General features: G+C 36.6%; 2 protein-coding genes across 3 annotated transcripts; one reads left to right on the top strand and one right to left on the bottom strand.

The window, feature by feature from the left end:
• LOC126723638 (probable ADP-ribosylation factor GTPase-activating protein AGD11) lies at positions 1-9,204 on the top strand. Of its 2 annotated transcripts, none has more exons than XM_050427231.1 (10): positions 1-215; positions 1,753-1,870; positions 3,704-3,781; positions 4,352-4,436; positions 5,073-5,148; positions 5,804-5,967; positions 6,048-6,267; positions 7,423-7,539; positions 7,632-7,727; positions 8,572-9,204. In XM_050427231.1, the coding sequence occupies exons 2-10, from the start codon at positions 1,795-1,797 to the stop codon at positions 8,851-8,853; spliced, it is 1,194 nt and encodes a 397-aa protein (XP_050283188.1). In that variant the 5' UTR covers positions 1-215; positions 1,753-1,794; the 3' UTR covers positions 8,854-9,204. The 2 variants fall into 2 exon arrangements, with proteins under 2 accessions (XP_050283188.1, XP_050283187.1); XM_050427230.1 differs by having other exon boundaries at positions 2-215; positions 3,701-3,781.
• Positions 9,205-10,893: 1,689 nt separating this feature from the next.
• LOC126722549 (uncharacterized) lies at positions 10,894-15,994 on the bottom strand. The gene is made up of 10 exons (XM_050425701.1): positions 15,546-15,994; positions 15,298-15,364; positions 14,723-15,121; positions 14,026-14,150; positions 13,831-13,939; positions 13,556-13,701; positions 12,833-13,029; positions 11,542-12,686; positions 11,158-11,432; positions 10,894-11,048 (listed from the first exon to the last, which is right to left on the bottom strand). Exons 1-10 carry the CDS (start codon positions 15,992-15,994, stop codon positions 11,012-11,014), a joined length of 2,949 nt encoding a protein of 982 aa, XP_050281658.1. The 3' UTR covers positions 10,894-11,011.
• Positions 15,995-16,794: the final 800 nt, after the last annotated feature.

The following is a 16,794-nucleotide window of genomic DNA, read 5'->3' as shown; positions in this document are numbered from 1 at the left end:
GTGAAAACAGTATAATTCCATATGATTTTTGTGAATCTTTTCTTGCGTTGTCTCTCTACAATTCCATCACTAACACACTTTAAATAAATAATCAAAAATATAAACATTCCTTTTTTGGATTATCCATTTGTTTAGTACTTTTTTTCTTGGCTGCATATATGGTTGCAAAGTCTGAGCTTCAATTTCCAACCAACAAAAATTCTTCTTCTTAATCTGTAAGATCCTATGAACCATATTTGTATTTGTTTGATTTTGGCTTTTCTTTTGAATGCCCATTTTCTTTTTTGTATATATGAAGGCTTTATGTTTTTGTCTGTCATGATTTCTTCAAAGAAATGTTCTTGACATTTTGCTTTTCTTGATTTCTGAATTATATATATATATATATGGATAAAGTTTCCCTACAATCTTGTTTGGAGGAACTTTCTCCAAACTATGACGTGTCAACACTAAAAATTGACACCTGTCCAACCCAACTAAAGCTGAGATTCAAGAACTAACTCCCGTTAGTTCAAACGTTAAACCTTTTCATATCTTTTTTTATTAAAAAAAAAAAACTTCTCACCATCATCACCTAAACCTAAACACTCTGTCCTCTCTCTCTCTCTCTCTCTCTCTCTCCTTCAACGCAAATCCCTTCTCCATCTCAATCCTTTGTTGCAGACCACTCTCCACCGTTCCACCCATCAAATCCCTTCCCTCTCTATCGGCGCTACTCCCTCCAAACTTATTTTAACATTTACGAAGAAAAAAAGAAATTTTGAAATTTATGTTTATGTGTACACATCGTGGTTGTCGTTTGGATGGCGATTGGGTCGGATCATGGGCATCTTCGAACATCGGTGAAGCAACAACTATTCGTAATTGTTCCAATTTGGGTATCGGTGAATCTCTTCTCTGGCCCAGTTCTCTTTGTAGTTTTTTGGGTATGGGTATGAGATTGTTTTTCCGGTACAGGTATGCAATTGTTTCCGGTATGATTGTTTTTCCGGTATGGGTATGTGATTGTTTCCAGTATGGGTATGTGTGCTTTTCCTATGGGTTTGTGATGGGTTGTTCAGGCTGGCTGATGGCTTTGGGCTATGGATTTGCAATGGGTCATGGTGGTAATGGACCAGTGGTTGTTGTTTGACCGATCTGGGTTTGGGTTGGGTTGATCCAGAGTGGGGGTTGATCCGGTTTCTAGTGTTTTTAAGGATTTTGTTGATGGTGGTTGGGGGTTACATATTTGGGTGGCAATTGTTCAGAGTTTGGATCGGATTTGGATGCGATTGTTCATAGTTTGGGTCGGAGTTGGGTGGTGTTTGGGTTAGATTTGGTGGGTCTGTGTGTGTTTCGGTGGTTGGCGGTGGCAATTTTTTTTGGAGTAATTTTGGTGGTGACAGAAGAGTGGCTGAGTTTTGGTGGATGGTGTTGTGTGGGAACGGCGGAATGAGAGAGGTTTGGAGGGAGTGAGAGAGAGAGAGAGAGAGAGAGGACAGAGTGTTTAAGTTTAGGTGATGATGGTGAGATTTTTTTTTTTTTTTAATAAAAAAAGACATGGAAAGGAATAACGTTTGAACAAACGGGAGTTAGTTCTTGAATTTTAGCTTTAGTGGAATTGGACAGGTGTCAATTTTTAGTGCTGACACGTCATAGTTTGGAGAGAGTTCCTCCAAACAAGATTGTAGGGAAACTTTATCCTATATATATATGTCCTGTGCAGTTGCTAAATTTGGATTTTTTCTGTAATGCTTGTGTTATTGGATGCAGATTAGGAAATGATATAAAGGGTGTTTTCAAATAGCAGTTTTCATGATTTGGGTTGGAAGCATTGTAGGCATGGAGATCTCAACCCAACAAGAGAATTCTGATCCCAACAATGTTTCAGGTTTTTGGGAGAATATTCTTAATCATATGATTGATCCTTTTTTGTCTTTTATGTTTGTCATTAGAAGCAAAGAATATTTTTGACAGAGAACTTAGTGGTTGCAATAGCAAATCATGGATCTTTCTTCATGATAACATCTGCACAATGCAATCATGGCAGTAATTTATCCCCCTGAAAAAATTTGGTTGCATTTTTTTTTTTGGTTGAAAATGAAATTATGCTTTTATCAAAATGTTTCTGTTGAATCATTTAGTTTGATGAATATTGGTCATGTTATTCTTATAAAATGAAGAAGCTTGTCCTATGTGATAAAAGCCAAATTGTAAGGCAATGCATTAGTCTTGAGGAACAACGATTAAGCCTTATCTATTTGTAAAAAAGTTAGAAAGATTTTTGATTAATATTGTTATGTATATTTGTCAATGAGCTCTAGCTGAAATAGGACTCTCTCTTCCCACAATGGTGGATGGAAGGTGAGGTTGTGGATTTAAAATCTTTACTTTCTTTCAACGTATTTTAGAAGCTTAGTAACATGATAGGACAAAGCAAATGATTGTTTCACTGAGACTGGGTTAAAAATTATTCTATTAGGAAAAATGGCTAAAAACATTAAGAAAAAAGAAAAGCCTGGTGAAGAAGGTATAAACCCAGCAACAAAAGAAGCTGATCTTGTCACCTATTTCTGTTTGTTTACTTGTCATTATTATTTTTTCCTTAATAAAAATCGGGTTCACATGAGCTGATAGATAAAAAGGCATAAAAGTTGTGTGCATTGATATTTTGTTGAGTGTCTAAGGATGCCTCAATTTGAGTATTTTGTTGAGCCATAAGAAAGTGTCTTAAGAACTTGATCTTGTGGTATGTGTGTTCTAATGCTTCTAAAATGTGCAAGTCTATGCACTGGTGCTTCTCTCTTGTACACCTTTTGAGTAATTATATTAAAAAAAAGTGTGTTTAAAAATAAGATTCACATCAATATGATATTATGATCCAACAAAGAAAATCATTGATATTCTATCATTGACCTTGCTGAAAATCATTTTGTAAGGAAAAATGTTGCAATGTATCTGGCAATGCATGGTTGAAAAGTTATAAAGCAATTTACGAAAGAAATATATCACATTGAGTGTTAAAGAAAAAAAAAAACATTAGTCATTTTTATAAAGTAATAGGTGAGCCTTGTATGTCGGATTGGATGTCAATGCGTTGTATCAACTGTAGATGCCCACAACTCAATGCTTAAAATGGATACCATCCTTTTATATCATCCTGTTACCGCTCTATCTTAATACATGGTTATTTTGTTCTCTTTCTACTTTGATTTTAATGGCGATTTGCATATGCATTACACCCAATTGATGACCATAGAATGTGGACCTGCAATCATATGACAAATGTATTCACTTTCACTGCTCATTTGTTCTCTAGTTCTACCCAATAAGATAGCACTTCTTGGTGGTTCTCCTATTTCCAGTTTCAATTGAGAGACCCTGTGAAGCTCGTATATACTCATCTTTTTTTTGAATATAGATCATCTATTTAATTGTTCCAATATTTTGTTTTTGTTGATTTTTTTGAGAAGGTGCGCTTTATCAATGTATTACTAAGCTTCTTAGGTTTATGCACATGCTGTAACATCTTGATGCTTATTGTATCATTCCATTAATGCTTAATGCTAATCAATTTGTAGTAGCATTCTATTTTTTTTTTTTAATATATATCTGAACATAGCTTTCCCACAGTGCATAACTTTATGATGTGATTGTAGCTTGTTCTTGCCTAAATATTTTTTTTTAAAAGATGATCTGATTAGAAATATTTGATTTGTAGTAGCTACGTTGAGCTTATATGATCTCCTACGCTCAGATGCACCAAATTGGGGTAGCCAAAAGGATCAGTCGTCTTCTTCATGTATGTTGAGACTCAACGTTTGAATTTTTTGTTTAAAACTCTTTGCTTCTCTTATCAACCTTTTTCTTGTTTACCCATATGAAGGTAGTTAGTATCATTCTTAAAGTAAATCAAATTATGAATGCCAGTTGGAACAAATTGTCAACAAATTATAAGTTTCTGGTAAAGAATATCCTAAAGATTGATGCAGTTAATTAGTGCAGTATAAGTGAGCTTATTTACCACTACAAAATGAACTATGATCTGACTTACAACACTAGGTGTTCATTTTATATTTTCTCAAAGATATGATATTTACCAAACTAGGTTATTCATGTCATATTTTCTCCAAGATCTGAACTATTTATTTCACTGAATGATCTTGTAATTCTTACAAGACTTTCTGGCTGAAAATATTGACAAATGCTTGCTTTTTATGTTTGTACTTGCCTTAAAGTACTCAAATGTTGTGATATTCTGCAACTCTCCGTATTTAAATGAAATCTCCTTTAAGACTTTCTGAACAAAATCACATGATAAAGTTCAAGTAGCCTCGTGTGACTTTCGTAACCGCCATTTTTCATTAATCAGGTCCACAGCTAAGGCTGGAGAGTCTGTTACGTCAATCCTGCAATAAATACTGTGCAGATTGTGGATCTCCAGATCCAAAATGGGTGTAAGTTATCATACCCCTCTAACTCTACTATGGTTCACTTCTGGTAGCAATTGTAGTTGACTTTATCAGAAAATTACTTAAAATTATTTTGAGTCCAAAGTTCTCTTATTCTTATTTAACAATATCCTTTTGCTTCTTGAGCTGACTAGTTCCGGGTTGCAACTATATGTCATGATATAAGACTCGAATTTAATTTGGAATTAGCATCAGTTTGTTTAGAGGGATAACGTAAACCACATCTTTTATTTGGAGAATTTAGCATGTTGGGAAACTTCACATATTAGAAAACAATGATAGTTAATGACAAGCAATTGTATAGTATTTATAGTGTGAGAAAGGGAAAAAAAAAAAAAGACTGCTCTAGCACTGTGAGGTGGGATAACATAGCAAATTTGTTGTCTTTCATACCTGCAGTATCCCTTGTGACCATGCTTGCATACTATGGATACTACCATCTCTATATTGATCTGAAGAGTACATTTTTCTACCTGACGGTCCTGACCTACATATTACAAAATTGTTAACATTTTCATCTACTCATGCTTTTGATGCACATGATGTTATTCAAGTTTATTATGGACAAATCAATAGCTCACATTCACTTGTGTCCTAATTATTTCATCTGGTTAATGTCAGATCCTTAAGTCTTGGAGTATTTATTTGTATCAAGTGTTCGGGTGTACATAGAAGCCTTGGCGTGCATATTTCAAAGGTATGGTTTCTAGTACTTCTTGACAGTCTTGCAAAGTACAGCAACAACAACAGCTACAGCAAGAAAACCTTAAGGCTTGTCTGGCCCTACATCAAGTTGCTCCTAAAAAAGTTTTAGGCTCTTTTGGCAAGTTTTTGTCCTCGTTTGGAAAAATTTAAAAGAAATTTTAGGTAGCTACTAAAGAGCTTTAAGGCTGGTTTTGAAAAGTTGGGTTTTTGAAACTAATACCCTTAAGTGCTTTTAAGATCTACTAGTTGCAAATCCACGCAATGCATGGGAATAGATAGTATTTTATAATTGTGGTATAATGTACAATTTGTTCTCATAAAATTTGTGGAAGATAATTTGTTCTCCCTACAAATTAAACCATTTCTAAAAATAATTTCCATCTTGAATAGACATCTGATGTGAAAAAAAAGAGCAATATAAGGTTGTTAGCAGTTTAAAAGTGAGTCATATTACAGTGGCAAAAACTCTGTAGCTCAGCCAGTAGTATGTCAATTTTAATAAGTGATTTATGGGAATCTTTTAGGATTTCAATTGCAGATTCATTCACAATTTGAAAGGCTGATATTCTCTCTCTCTCTCTCTCTCTCTCTCTCTGTGTGATAGAGTCGGGAACTAGATGTTCTAATTAGATCTGAAAATGTGCCAGGTTCTATCAGTGAAGTTAGATGAATGGACCAATGAAGAAGTTGATACTTTGGAAAGTTTGGGTGGAAATATTGTGGTAAACAAGAAGTATGAAGCTCATGTCCCAAACAGCCTTAAAAAACCAAAACCAAACTCCTCTATAGAGGACCGCTTTGATTTTATTAGGTATGGAACTATAATACTTGTCAAAATTTTGTATGAGAAACCTATCCTATTCTAAATCTGAAACATTCTTGAATACTCAGGAGAAAATATGAGCTGCACCAATTTTTGAACTCTGATGAAAATATGTTCTGCCTCTACCCACCATCTCATAAAAGGAGTGGTTCATCCCCAAGCAGTTCTTCAAGCAATATCTCTATGCAAGATAAGAAACAATACGAGAAACAAGTAACCAGAAATCGTATTGGGCATGCATTTCGTAACAGCTGGGGAAGAAAAGACTCTAAGAAGAGAAGCTCACAGGTAAATGACCATTCCATTTCTTTTCTTATCAGGTATCCGCAGAAGTTTGGATGCACTTTTGTCTTTGCCGCTGGCTATGGAAATTCAATATGCTACTTGAAATTGCATTTTCATTTTTAAATATTTGTTTGAAGATTTGATGCTTTTCAAGCACCAAAACACTCATTTGATAAACATGCTGGCTGTTTTAAAATATTTGTAAATTGCAAGTTTTGATTTTCAAAGGTAACTACACACACAGAGAAAAGGGGAAGTAGGGACCAATGAAAAACTATCAAAGAAAAGGTTAAATGATAGTCACATACAATACAATTATTTGTGCAACTGGCCATGACTGTCTATAGATATATAAGCAAGCCCAGTTGAGTTAGTTCAAGTCACTCATCTCCATAATCCTTTTCTCTTCAGAGAATTCAGTTCCAGACATTTGACACAAATAAGTACTACTATTTTGTGGAGTTGAATTGTAAATTTCAAATAATGTCTTGTAGACTCAAAAATCCATATTTGTAGTATTGAGATACTTGTCCCACCTCCAAGTGATAATTGATTGATTACAGAAGTCTATTATACATACATTGTGTATAAGGGCTATGATTATTCACTTGCTTATTGAAGTGCATTAACAAATATGAAGTAAATAAAAATTTTTAAAAAAAGTCTGAAGTAGGAAGAAGTAATGAATTCTCCATAATAAGTCTACTAATGGCAAGTATAGTATACCTTCATTTTTAGGATTTGCTATGTCAGAATGTGAATGTGCTGTATCCATGTTTGTGCAGTTTAGTCTTATGCTAAGTTTGAATCATCCATAGAAAAAAATAAAAGAAGATTTTTTTTTTTTCTTGGTATCTTCTTCTACTCTTGTGTTTGGTTTCCCATGGTGAGAGAGAAGAAAAGAAATGTCAGGACTTGGCTCATTGGCCCACCAAAAATTTATCTCCTGAGGTCAGATTTGGAGAGAAAAGTTGCCTGTGAGGAATAAAAGATACTAAAGCTTTATTTTCTCTTGATAATTAAACAATAGAATATGATAATAAGTTTTCAGTTTCCTCTATCTTTCTTAACTCAATACTCTCTCGAAGAAAACAAATCTGCTATCTAAATAATTCAAGTTTTGGTTTGATATGGATGATAAAATTGTACTTTTTATAGGCAGGTATGGTTGAATTCATTGGATTGATTAAGGTCAATGTGGTCAAAGGCACCAATCTAGCTATTCGGGACATGATGACTAGTGACCCTTATGTCATTCTTTCTTTGGGTCATCAAGTGAGCCTCTTCTCCTTGTAATCTTCTTATTTCACTAAGAAATGGATTCAACTATGTTCATAATATAAGTTCTCTATGTATATTTTTTGTAGTCAGTAAAGACTCGTGTCATCAAGAGCAACCTGAATCCAGTATGGAATGAAAGCCTAATGTTGTCAATTCCAGAACATATACCTCCTCTAAAAGTGGTAAGTTGGACGCTTTGCCATGAAAAAAGAAAAACCACCATATTGGACCATCACCTGCACTTTAGCTAAATAGATTTGAACATTGTTTGAGTATGTTTGCAATTTTTGGTATCCCATTGGGACCACTCTTATGCAAATATATTGATCGGAGTTTATTGGCTGTTATTTAATGCCAAAGTTTCTCCCCATTCTATTTGTAAATTAATTGATCCTTTTCTTATGTCACCCAACATAATGAAGCTTTTGGAGAGGATAATAAGTGTATTTCATTGCCAAATAGGAATGAAGCTTTGAGGCAGGATAATCTTTTCTTTGGGTCTAAAATTGAAGGAAAAAAATAAATCCTTGAGGCTGTCAAATGCAAGTGTCTTGGTATCATTTGGAAGGTTAAAACTGTATCATGATCTCGCATTTGAGGACCCCATCCTAGGACTCTACATTGGTCAGGACCACCCAACGCTTAACAAGGACCTTTTTATTTTATCCTTTATTTTAGGATGATAATTCTCAGTTGCTAAGGACCTAAGTAGATGAAGATTATTTTTGAATTGATAGGCTACACAGCACCTCCTCAGAAATCCATTATTTCATTTAGCTCTAGTTCAAAGGCTAAAATTCTGGAGGATTGGTAAAAGTCTTAAAAACAATCAAAGCTGAAATTTTGTAGTATACAGTCTACCACCCCACTTCCGCTCCTCCCCCAGCAATCTTTTCTTATATGTATATGCAATCATCATGCATCTATAAACGTCATTTTGCAGAAGCATGAAATGATTTCTAGTTGACACTATGATAATAATTTGCACAAGCTCCACTTTTGGTTTTTCTGAATGGTTTTATGCAGGTTGTGTATGACAAGGATACGTTCACAACTGATGACTTTATGGGTGAGGCGGAGATTGACATTCAACCCCTGGTTGCTGCTGCCATAGCCTACGAGAAGTCCGCAATCAACGAGTCAATGCAGCTTGGAAAGTGGGCAGCAAGCAAGGATAACACTCTAGTTAAAGATGGTGTCATTAACCTAGTAGATGGGAAGGTCAAACAGGAGATCAATCTCAGACTGCAGAATGTTGAGAGGGGAGTGCTGGATATTGAGCTCGAGTGTGTTCCTCTAACTCAATAACAGGGACAATTAGAATTCAACGAATACAAATTCTTGTGCTTTCGTTCTACCCATCAGCCTGGTTAAGGGTATCCCCTCCGATGTTTGCTTGTATATTGCCATTATTCTTGTTTCATAATTCTTATGGAGATGAAGAGGAATTTCTGATGTGTATTAATTTGTATTTCTGATGAGGAATTTCTGATGTCCATGGTTCAGTAGATATTAGTCAAGCTGCGATCACCTCAATTATTTAAACTGCACAGTATGGTAGGCAGTGGATGACTGATAAACGCAATGTTGCTTGAAATGTTATCATCAAACTTATTCTTGGTAGGTAAGTCAGTAGACTAAGTACTAGCTTTTTGCGAAGCTGTTGTCCCTTTTGTTATTTTTATGGATGAAGCAATCTGTTGTATATAAATAGTGGTGATGGGTATAAACGATCGCACTGCATAAATTTTTAAAGGATTAGACTTGTTGCGCACAAATTGTTTTACATACACACTCAAAAGCAATTGAAATCATGATGATTTCTAATCACAGTTTCAGTGTAGTTATGAGAACTATATTTTATTGAGAAGCCATTGGGAATCTAAAATTTTATACTTTATTGTTCAAATTCAGCAGAGGATGAAACTGATCGAGCTGAATTTGAGTATTATGACATGTAAACAATTAGAATCATCCAAAAGGAAAATCAAGAGCCAGACAAACTAAAGATTTTATGTCAACTGTAAAATTCATGAAAATCTTCTTTTATAGAGTTTTTCAGCCTAATCGTTTAGCTAGGGGTAATCCTTCAGAATTCATGGGAATCCAAAAGAATTCTTGAGAATCCCCATGTTTAGTTGCAAATTGCTCAAGGAAATCTAGATGCCTTTAGAGTTTAGACATGTCGACTCCCAACCAATTCACTTTTGTAAGGCTGTGGATTTCTTAAAAATCTGAGTATCTACATTCTCATTACTTAGGAATGTTCTATTATTCTAAAGTGGCAATTATACTTTCAATCTAATACATTAACAGTAAATAGAACTCTTTTTTAAACAAAAAATGACGTAAAGTGTGAAGAAAAAGAGTTGCCAACTCCAGCATAAGGGATTGCGAAATCGCTCCTTTGGTTGCATAAACCAAAAGAGAAAAAGAAAGGGGAAAAACAATTTCTAAGAACCTACCAAAAGATTTGTGGTCCGTTTGAATGGAGGGGAAGTAAAGTAGAGTAGACTAGAGTAGAATAAATTTGACCCAAAATTAGCTTAATTTTAGTCAATTCTACTCTACTTCCCTCCACTCCCCCTCCTTCTCCCCTCCATCCAAACAGGCCCTTCGCTTGTCAGTAGTAGCTTATAATAGTAAAACGATGATGAACAAACCCTGGCCATCATGAAATGTGGTGAAAGCATCCAAATGATTATATGGGTCAAAAGTATTATACTTTTCATGGTTAAGAAATGATGATGAGCTGCCCTAATAATTACAAACTTTGGTGATGAACTAAATGAAAAAAAGGAAAAAAAAAAAATCAAAACAATAGCAAAGTTAATTAGAATATGGGGAAAAAAATCAGGAAAGGAATTTTATCAAAATTCAGTTGTGAACTTGTGATTTTATCCAATCCAAAAACCATGTGCTAAACAATATGCAATGTTTACCAAAATCAGTCAAAATTCATTTTGATACCATAGACTCATGTTGCAATACTTCTAAAGGGGGCAACTAAAATCAATCCCCTGAAGTTGAACATTTCACTAGAGACCCTGGTTTTAAAATTCAAAAAATCAAATCAAATCAAATCAAATCCAACCCCAAACTGACGCCCACATCATATATACATGCATAGTTCTGTTATTCAACATCAACAAAAGCACATCCAAGTGCATAAACTGGTGTGAATGGGGCATTAAACAGACCCATTCTCATTCAAAGTATGTTTTGGCTATGACTATATCCTATAGTGGGGGGAACATGTTTGTACAGTCATAATGGCAAAGGATATTCTGCCTAATCCCCCCCCCCCCCCACCCCCTCCCCTCTTTTCTTTTTTCTTTTTTTTTTTTTTTTTTTAATTTTCTGCTTGTATTTCTTACATCAAAAACACTCATGTACGTTTACCATATGAAGTTCTCTGACTGCAATTATTTTCTGCTTTGCAGAGACTCTGACAGCAACAAGTTCATCAGTTGCCAATCCATGGAGATTTCTTCTTGGATGGACTACAAAGCAAGGGGGAAAGAAAAAGAACGTTGGGGAATTTTAAAGGTAATAAAATTAACTCTAGAAAATGCATATGTTTGCAAGAATTAGAGTGCAGAATAACCATACCTTTTTATATGATTAGGATCAAAAGGTGGAAACTCCTTCACATTAGGAAGATCCACACGCACAGCCTGACAAATGTCATGCCATGGGAGCATATCGATTTTCTCTACTTTCAAATCACACAACACACATCTCTGATCGGAAGCTCCAGCCACCTGTATGGCCTGTAGTCTACAATCACTGCACCACAGCAAGTGTTGGCATGGAAAGTTTGCCCAAAGCATCTTACGCTGGTTGCACGCAAAGCACATTTCCCGGTTGAGGCTTTTTATATAATCCTACACACATACACCAGCCTCAGGTCAACAAAATTAAAACAATTAGATGCAATATTAACAAAATAGCATTGAATGTCAGCACTAAAACTGAATCTAGTTCACTGCTTACTGTGTAGAAGCCAGGGTCACGAAGAAAAAAAACTGATTTGTTGTTCCTTTTTCTAAGAAGGGCATCCAAAACCAAATGTCTTTGTTGATGCCTAAAATTGTTCTGTTTAATTCCCTCTACACACCCTCCTCTTTCACCATAAATGTCTCCAATCATGTTGCTTCCATTTCGTAGCCATGGTCGACCATGGAAGAGATGGTCTGGCTTCAAGAAGGAAATAAGCCTCATTGGCACACCAGGCATTTTATTATTCCGATCTGAATTCACTTCAGGGTACTCATGGGCTAGGTTCTCCATAATGTTGCTATCAGCAAAGATAGCCTTTTCACAAGAGCCAGAAAGAAGGTCCTGACAACATTTAAATTTTTCAGAATCAACACTCTCATTAATTGATGTAGGATCAGAGGGTGTGTATGGCATTGTGAGTGTGTGCTTCATTTTGTCATGAGGCTTAGGAAGGTTAGGTTTGAGGACCAAGTGAGTGGCAGTTCCACATTTTCCTATGGGGCCCACTTTCATGTGACAAATATCAGGGAAAGATCTCATGAAGTCACTAAGTTTAGGGTAGCCAAGAGAGGCATGATCCAATTCCAGGCCGAATTTTGCTCTGAAATCCCCTTTGAGAGATGAGAGAGCATATTCTCCTTCCCTCAATTTTGATTGTTCTTTCAAGTGGAAAGGTAGCCACTTCTTGAAATTCTTGAACCACGCAGGCATGCTTTGATCTACACGGCTGGGGCTAATGTGGCCTTGAACTTGAAGCTCATTGGAACATGTCTTTGGTTGACCATGGAGTAATCTATCAGCCCAAGACATTTGTTCAGGTTTAGCCTCTTCTATAATCTTCTCATTGGGTGTCTCTGGTTGAGGTTGATTATCGCGATTCTGTTCTTTGTCATGTTGTCCTGGTGACAGTTTCTGGTTCTCAATGAGTAAAAGACATTTTGGAAGTACAGATTTCATCTCAACTTGCTTGCCCATAATGCTGACAAAGTGTGTTTCAACAACTGCTGAAACAGTTTTTTCTTCTTTAAACGTGACAAATCCAAATCCTCGAGATTTCAATTCATTTCCTACTTGCATACCAAGAACTATAGCATCTTCTACTGCACCAAATTGCTCTTCAAAAAATTTACGCAACAAGTCTGCTTCACAACAGGGAAAGAAGAGAGTATTGTTATCCTAAACAGACACAATAATGTTCATTTTTGAATTAAACTCCCATGCCTGATTACTCAAAGTCTATAAAGCTTAAAAATGTACTTCATAAAGCTTTTGATAGGTTACTAACCAGAGTCCAACGTAGGAGGGAGACCTCCAACAAAGATTTTCCTTCTGAGGTCCTTGGTGGTAGTAGGAGAATGTGTTCCCTGCTTCTTTTGCCGAAGTTCCTTCTCACTATGTGCATAAAAACACTTATCTCCTCTGACACATCCACGAGGAGATGCAAAGTATTTACAGATCTCAGCCTTTGTGCTAGAGCAGCTACTGAAATTTCACAAGCAGCAGAAAACTATGAGAGCATGTAGACAAAGGGAGGGGGAAAGGGACAAAAAGTTCATACTAATATTGATGCTTTACTAAGGGAGGCCACCTTTCAGTAGTGTTTTCTTCTGTCAAGATTAGAAGTGCATCACAGGTGCCTGAAATTATCTCATCGCCTTGAAAATAAGTGGTATAATTCGGTTGATCTGGCGAGGTACGATTCACTGCACATTACATCTCAGGACATAAGATCGTAGGAAAGCAGTGACATTGACAAGCAACAGTTGCTTTATTTTGCTGTGTTATAGCATTCGCAGATTCTACTTACAGTGGCTAATATTGGTTGGACTCAGCTTGTAACGCATATCTTGAGACTTTGCCAAATCTATAGGTCTCTGTCTACTGGTAATGATAATAGTTGATAAACACACGCAGATAAAATATGTTAACATTGGAAATGGAATTCACAACTAATTTAACAGAAAATGACAATGATGAATTGCATGGAAAGGCATCAACTATTTCCTACCGCAAGTTGAGGACTTCATTACTTGCTCCCCATCGTAAAAGAGCCTCAGCACATTTCATATGGTCATTCTTCACTGCAAAAAACAGTGGGGTTTCTTTCATTTCTGTTCTATAGTTGATAGCATCTGGGTCTTCCAATAGAAAGACCTGTTGGGTCAATGTCAAAAATACAAAAATCTTTCAGATATAAAATAATAAAATTCCAAACTTTGGTTGCCAATAATGCAGTTGATGAATTACAAAGATTAACCGAAGAGCTAGCAGTCATATTTACACCTGGAGTGCATCTACATTGCCATTGGCGGCAGCAATATGAAGAGCAGTCAACCCCAACTTATTCCTTTGGCTGACTTTGGCGCCGTTGTCCAGCAGTAGCCATACAATTCTGGGTACAAGTGCACAATCATAATTAGTATGTATATTTACATGCTTTTATGCGTGCGTGTGTATGTATTTGAGAGAGAGAGAGACATTGTCTGGTGAGTGAAATTCTTGAGGTTGAGGGACCAATGAAGTGCGGAGTTTCCTTCAGCGTCGGTCTCGTTCACATCAATGTTTGTCTTAAGAAGCAACTCAATGACCGCGACATCACCAGCCTACAACAAGCAGCCAAATCTATAATTATCTAACTAAAATCAACAATGTTACAAACGCAACAACTTCACAACTTTTTCTCATAACAATAAATTAATTATTAAGATAATATTTTTCTTTTTCTTTTTTTACAAAGAAACTATAAAATCGGCTTAAATTACAGGATAAAAATGAGGTGGAACATCTTCCACCCACAAAAACTATATTCCTTGTCTAGTAAAGTTGGACTAAAAAGTATTATAGTTAACTGTATCTACTCTAAAATCAAGCCATATTCGTGCAAATTTATACAGAATAACCTTATCTATAAATTAGATACCTACCCAATCAAATTAAAACTAGGAAGTCCAATCGGTCACATACATGAATTTACGAAATTACCCATATAAAACCAACGGAATAGACATAATTGTTTGGGCAAATATGTCTATGTGCTGTGTACTTCATATTTTAATTTTTAATGCCATCTCTTGCATGTTTTGCTTCATTTATTCCCATCCAAAAAAAATAAAAAATCGAGGTTTTAAGCTTTTTAACACAAAAGACAATAATATCACTCTGTTCTTTTTCTCACCTGCGCTGCACGGATCAGTAGTGACGTCACCTTCTTATCCGTACAACTCCCACTACTACTGCAAGCAACGGCTCCGAACAGCTGCAACAACTCAATCTCTCGGAGCAAGAGCTTCCTTCTCTCCGCCGCCACGTCACCATCCCCCTCTACCACCTCAGCTCCTCCTAATGACGCCGTTTCGGGTCCCAACGACAACGCCTTCCTTACCACGCCCTCGTACACGGTGGCTTTCTCCTTACTATTATTACAACTCACCTCCACAACCGCATCGTTAATCTTACTCGCCGCAACAACGAGAAGCGCGGCTAACGGAACTATGCGGCCGTTAACGGCGTTAGCGTACGCCACCTCAGCTGCTTCCTTCGTTTTCTCGCTCAACAGTTTCACCGCCGTCAAATCCTAACGAAAAATGTCACAATAAAAAACAAAACAAAAACTTTTATTACAACGACGTGCATTTCACGAAATTGGTAACGAAAATTTGTCAGAATGTAAATGAGTTATTGGACCCTATAGAACCGAAATAGAAATACATAGCGACACCGTTTTTGTTTTTTTATATAAAATAAATAAACCTTTTCGCTGAGAAGAACCAACAATTCTTCAACGGAGAAATCATCAGGATTCCAAATCAGTTCCAATCTGAAATCACAGAGAGAGAAAGTAATCAAAAAATTCAAAAGTATTTGTAAAATAATGAAAAAGCGAAGCGTTTTCTATTCTAAGCCAGTTTCTGCGTAGTGTTACGTTGGGAAGGTGAAGCTTTTTCCATTTTTGTTCAAAAAAGCGAAAACGACGTGTTTTTTTTTTGTTTTTTTTTTACCTTCTGCTAAAAAAGGACAGCTCCAGAGGGATCAGAGAGCGACCGTCCTTGGTTTTCAGGTCCGTACGACCGCGTTTCTTGAGGAGCAACTCAACGCAGCGTTTCGAGTGAGACTCGGCCGCCGTGTGGAGCGGCGAGCGGCCTGTCTCGTCGTCGAACTCGTTGACAAGCGGCAGAGTTCCGAGCTCTCCGTTGAGCAATGCGGCGGCGGAGTCGGCGGAGTCCGAGGCGCAGCAGAGGTGGAGGAGCTTAGACACTACTCGTCGGTCTAGTGGATCCGAGCCGGTTTTGAAGAGCCGGTTCGCGTACGTGACGAGCTCGGCCTTGTTGTCCTCAAATATGGCTCGGATTATGCTCTGTTTCGCCTCGTTCTTTGTGTTTGTGAGCTCAGTCACAGTCGAGCATCGTTTCTCCGGCGAAAAACTAGGGTTTCCGCAAATAACTTCCATAGAAAGTGAAAGTCACTACACGGCTAGAAAAGCAAGTGTACTAACCATAAGCAAGAAAACAAAGTACATCTGCCGAGAAACTGACAGATTTTCCGAGAAAACGCTGAGAAAGTTTGAAAACTTTGGTGCAAAAACTTCACTTTTAACACTTTCAGTCGCTGATTCAGCAAAAAGCTAACGCATTTTTTATTTTCCGTGGAAAATCAAAGATCAACCAAAGCTCCAGCCACGCCTCGCAAAAAATCATCCATATCTGAAACTGAAACCCTAATTTTTCAGCTCCAAAATCAAACCTAGCTGAGTGTAAAACTAAAAATGCACGCTTTTTTAACGCCAAATCGAGCTTGATCTTGAAGAGCGAGCAGTGAATTTGACCCTAACTTTCTAAAGCTTACAGTGAAAGAATCTCTATGAACTCAGAGAGAGAGAGAGAGAGTTTCTTTGTGAAAAAGTTTGGTTTTTCTCTGATCAAACAAGAGGAGGGAAATATGAACTTGAAGCTTTGTAATGCTAGAGAACAAGATGAGGATGATGGTATTTATAGGCGCGGATTTGAAAGGGATTTATTGAACTGGATTTGTCGATGGGGGCTTTCGCGTCCGCAAATGCGACCTGTTGGACTAAAATGCCCCCTTATATGGGGTGTAGTCTTTATGTGAAATGAAGTAGATGCCAAAAGAGTATGGGGTTAAATTGGGAACCAAAATTTGTGTACGAAATTATGACTGGATTGGTAATAGTATTGATCCTAGAAAATCTAAAAAATGTAGTATCACAACTTTTTTTAGGCCACAGTCAAT

This window comes from Quercus robur, chromosome 4 (assembly GCF_932294415.1).
Source record: "Quercus robur chromosome 4, dhQueRobu3.1, whole genome shotgun sequence".
Classification (NCBI taxonomy): domain Eukaryota; kingdom Viridiplantae; phylum Streptophyta; class Magnoliopsida; order Fagales; family Fagaceae; genus Quercus; species Quercus robur.
Note: the sequence above shows the minus strand (reverse complement) of the source record. Positions and strands in the feature narration are given on the sequence as shown.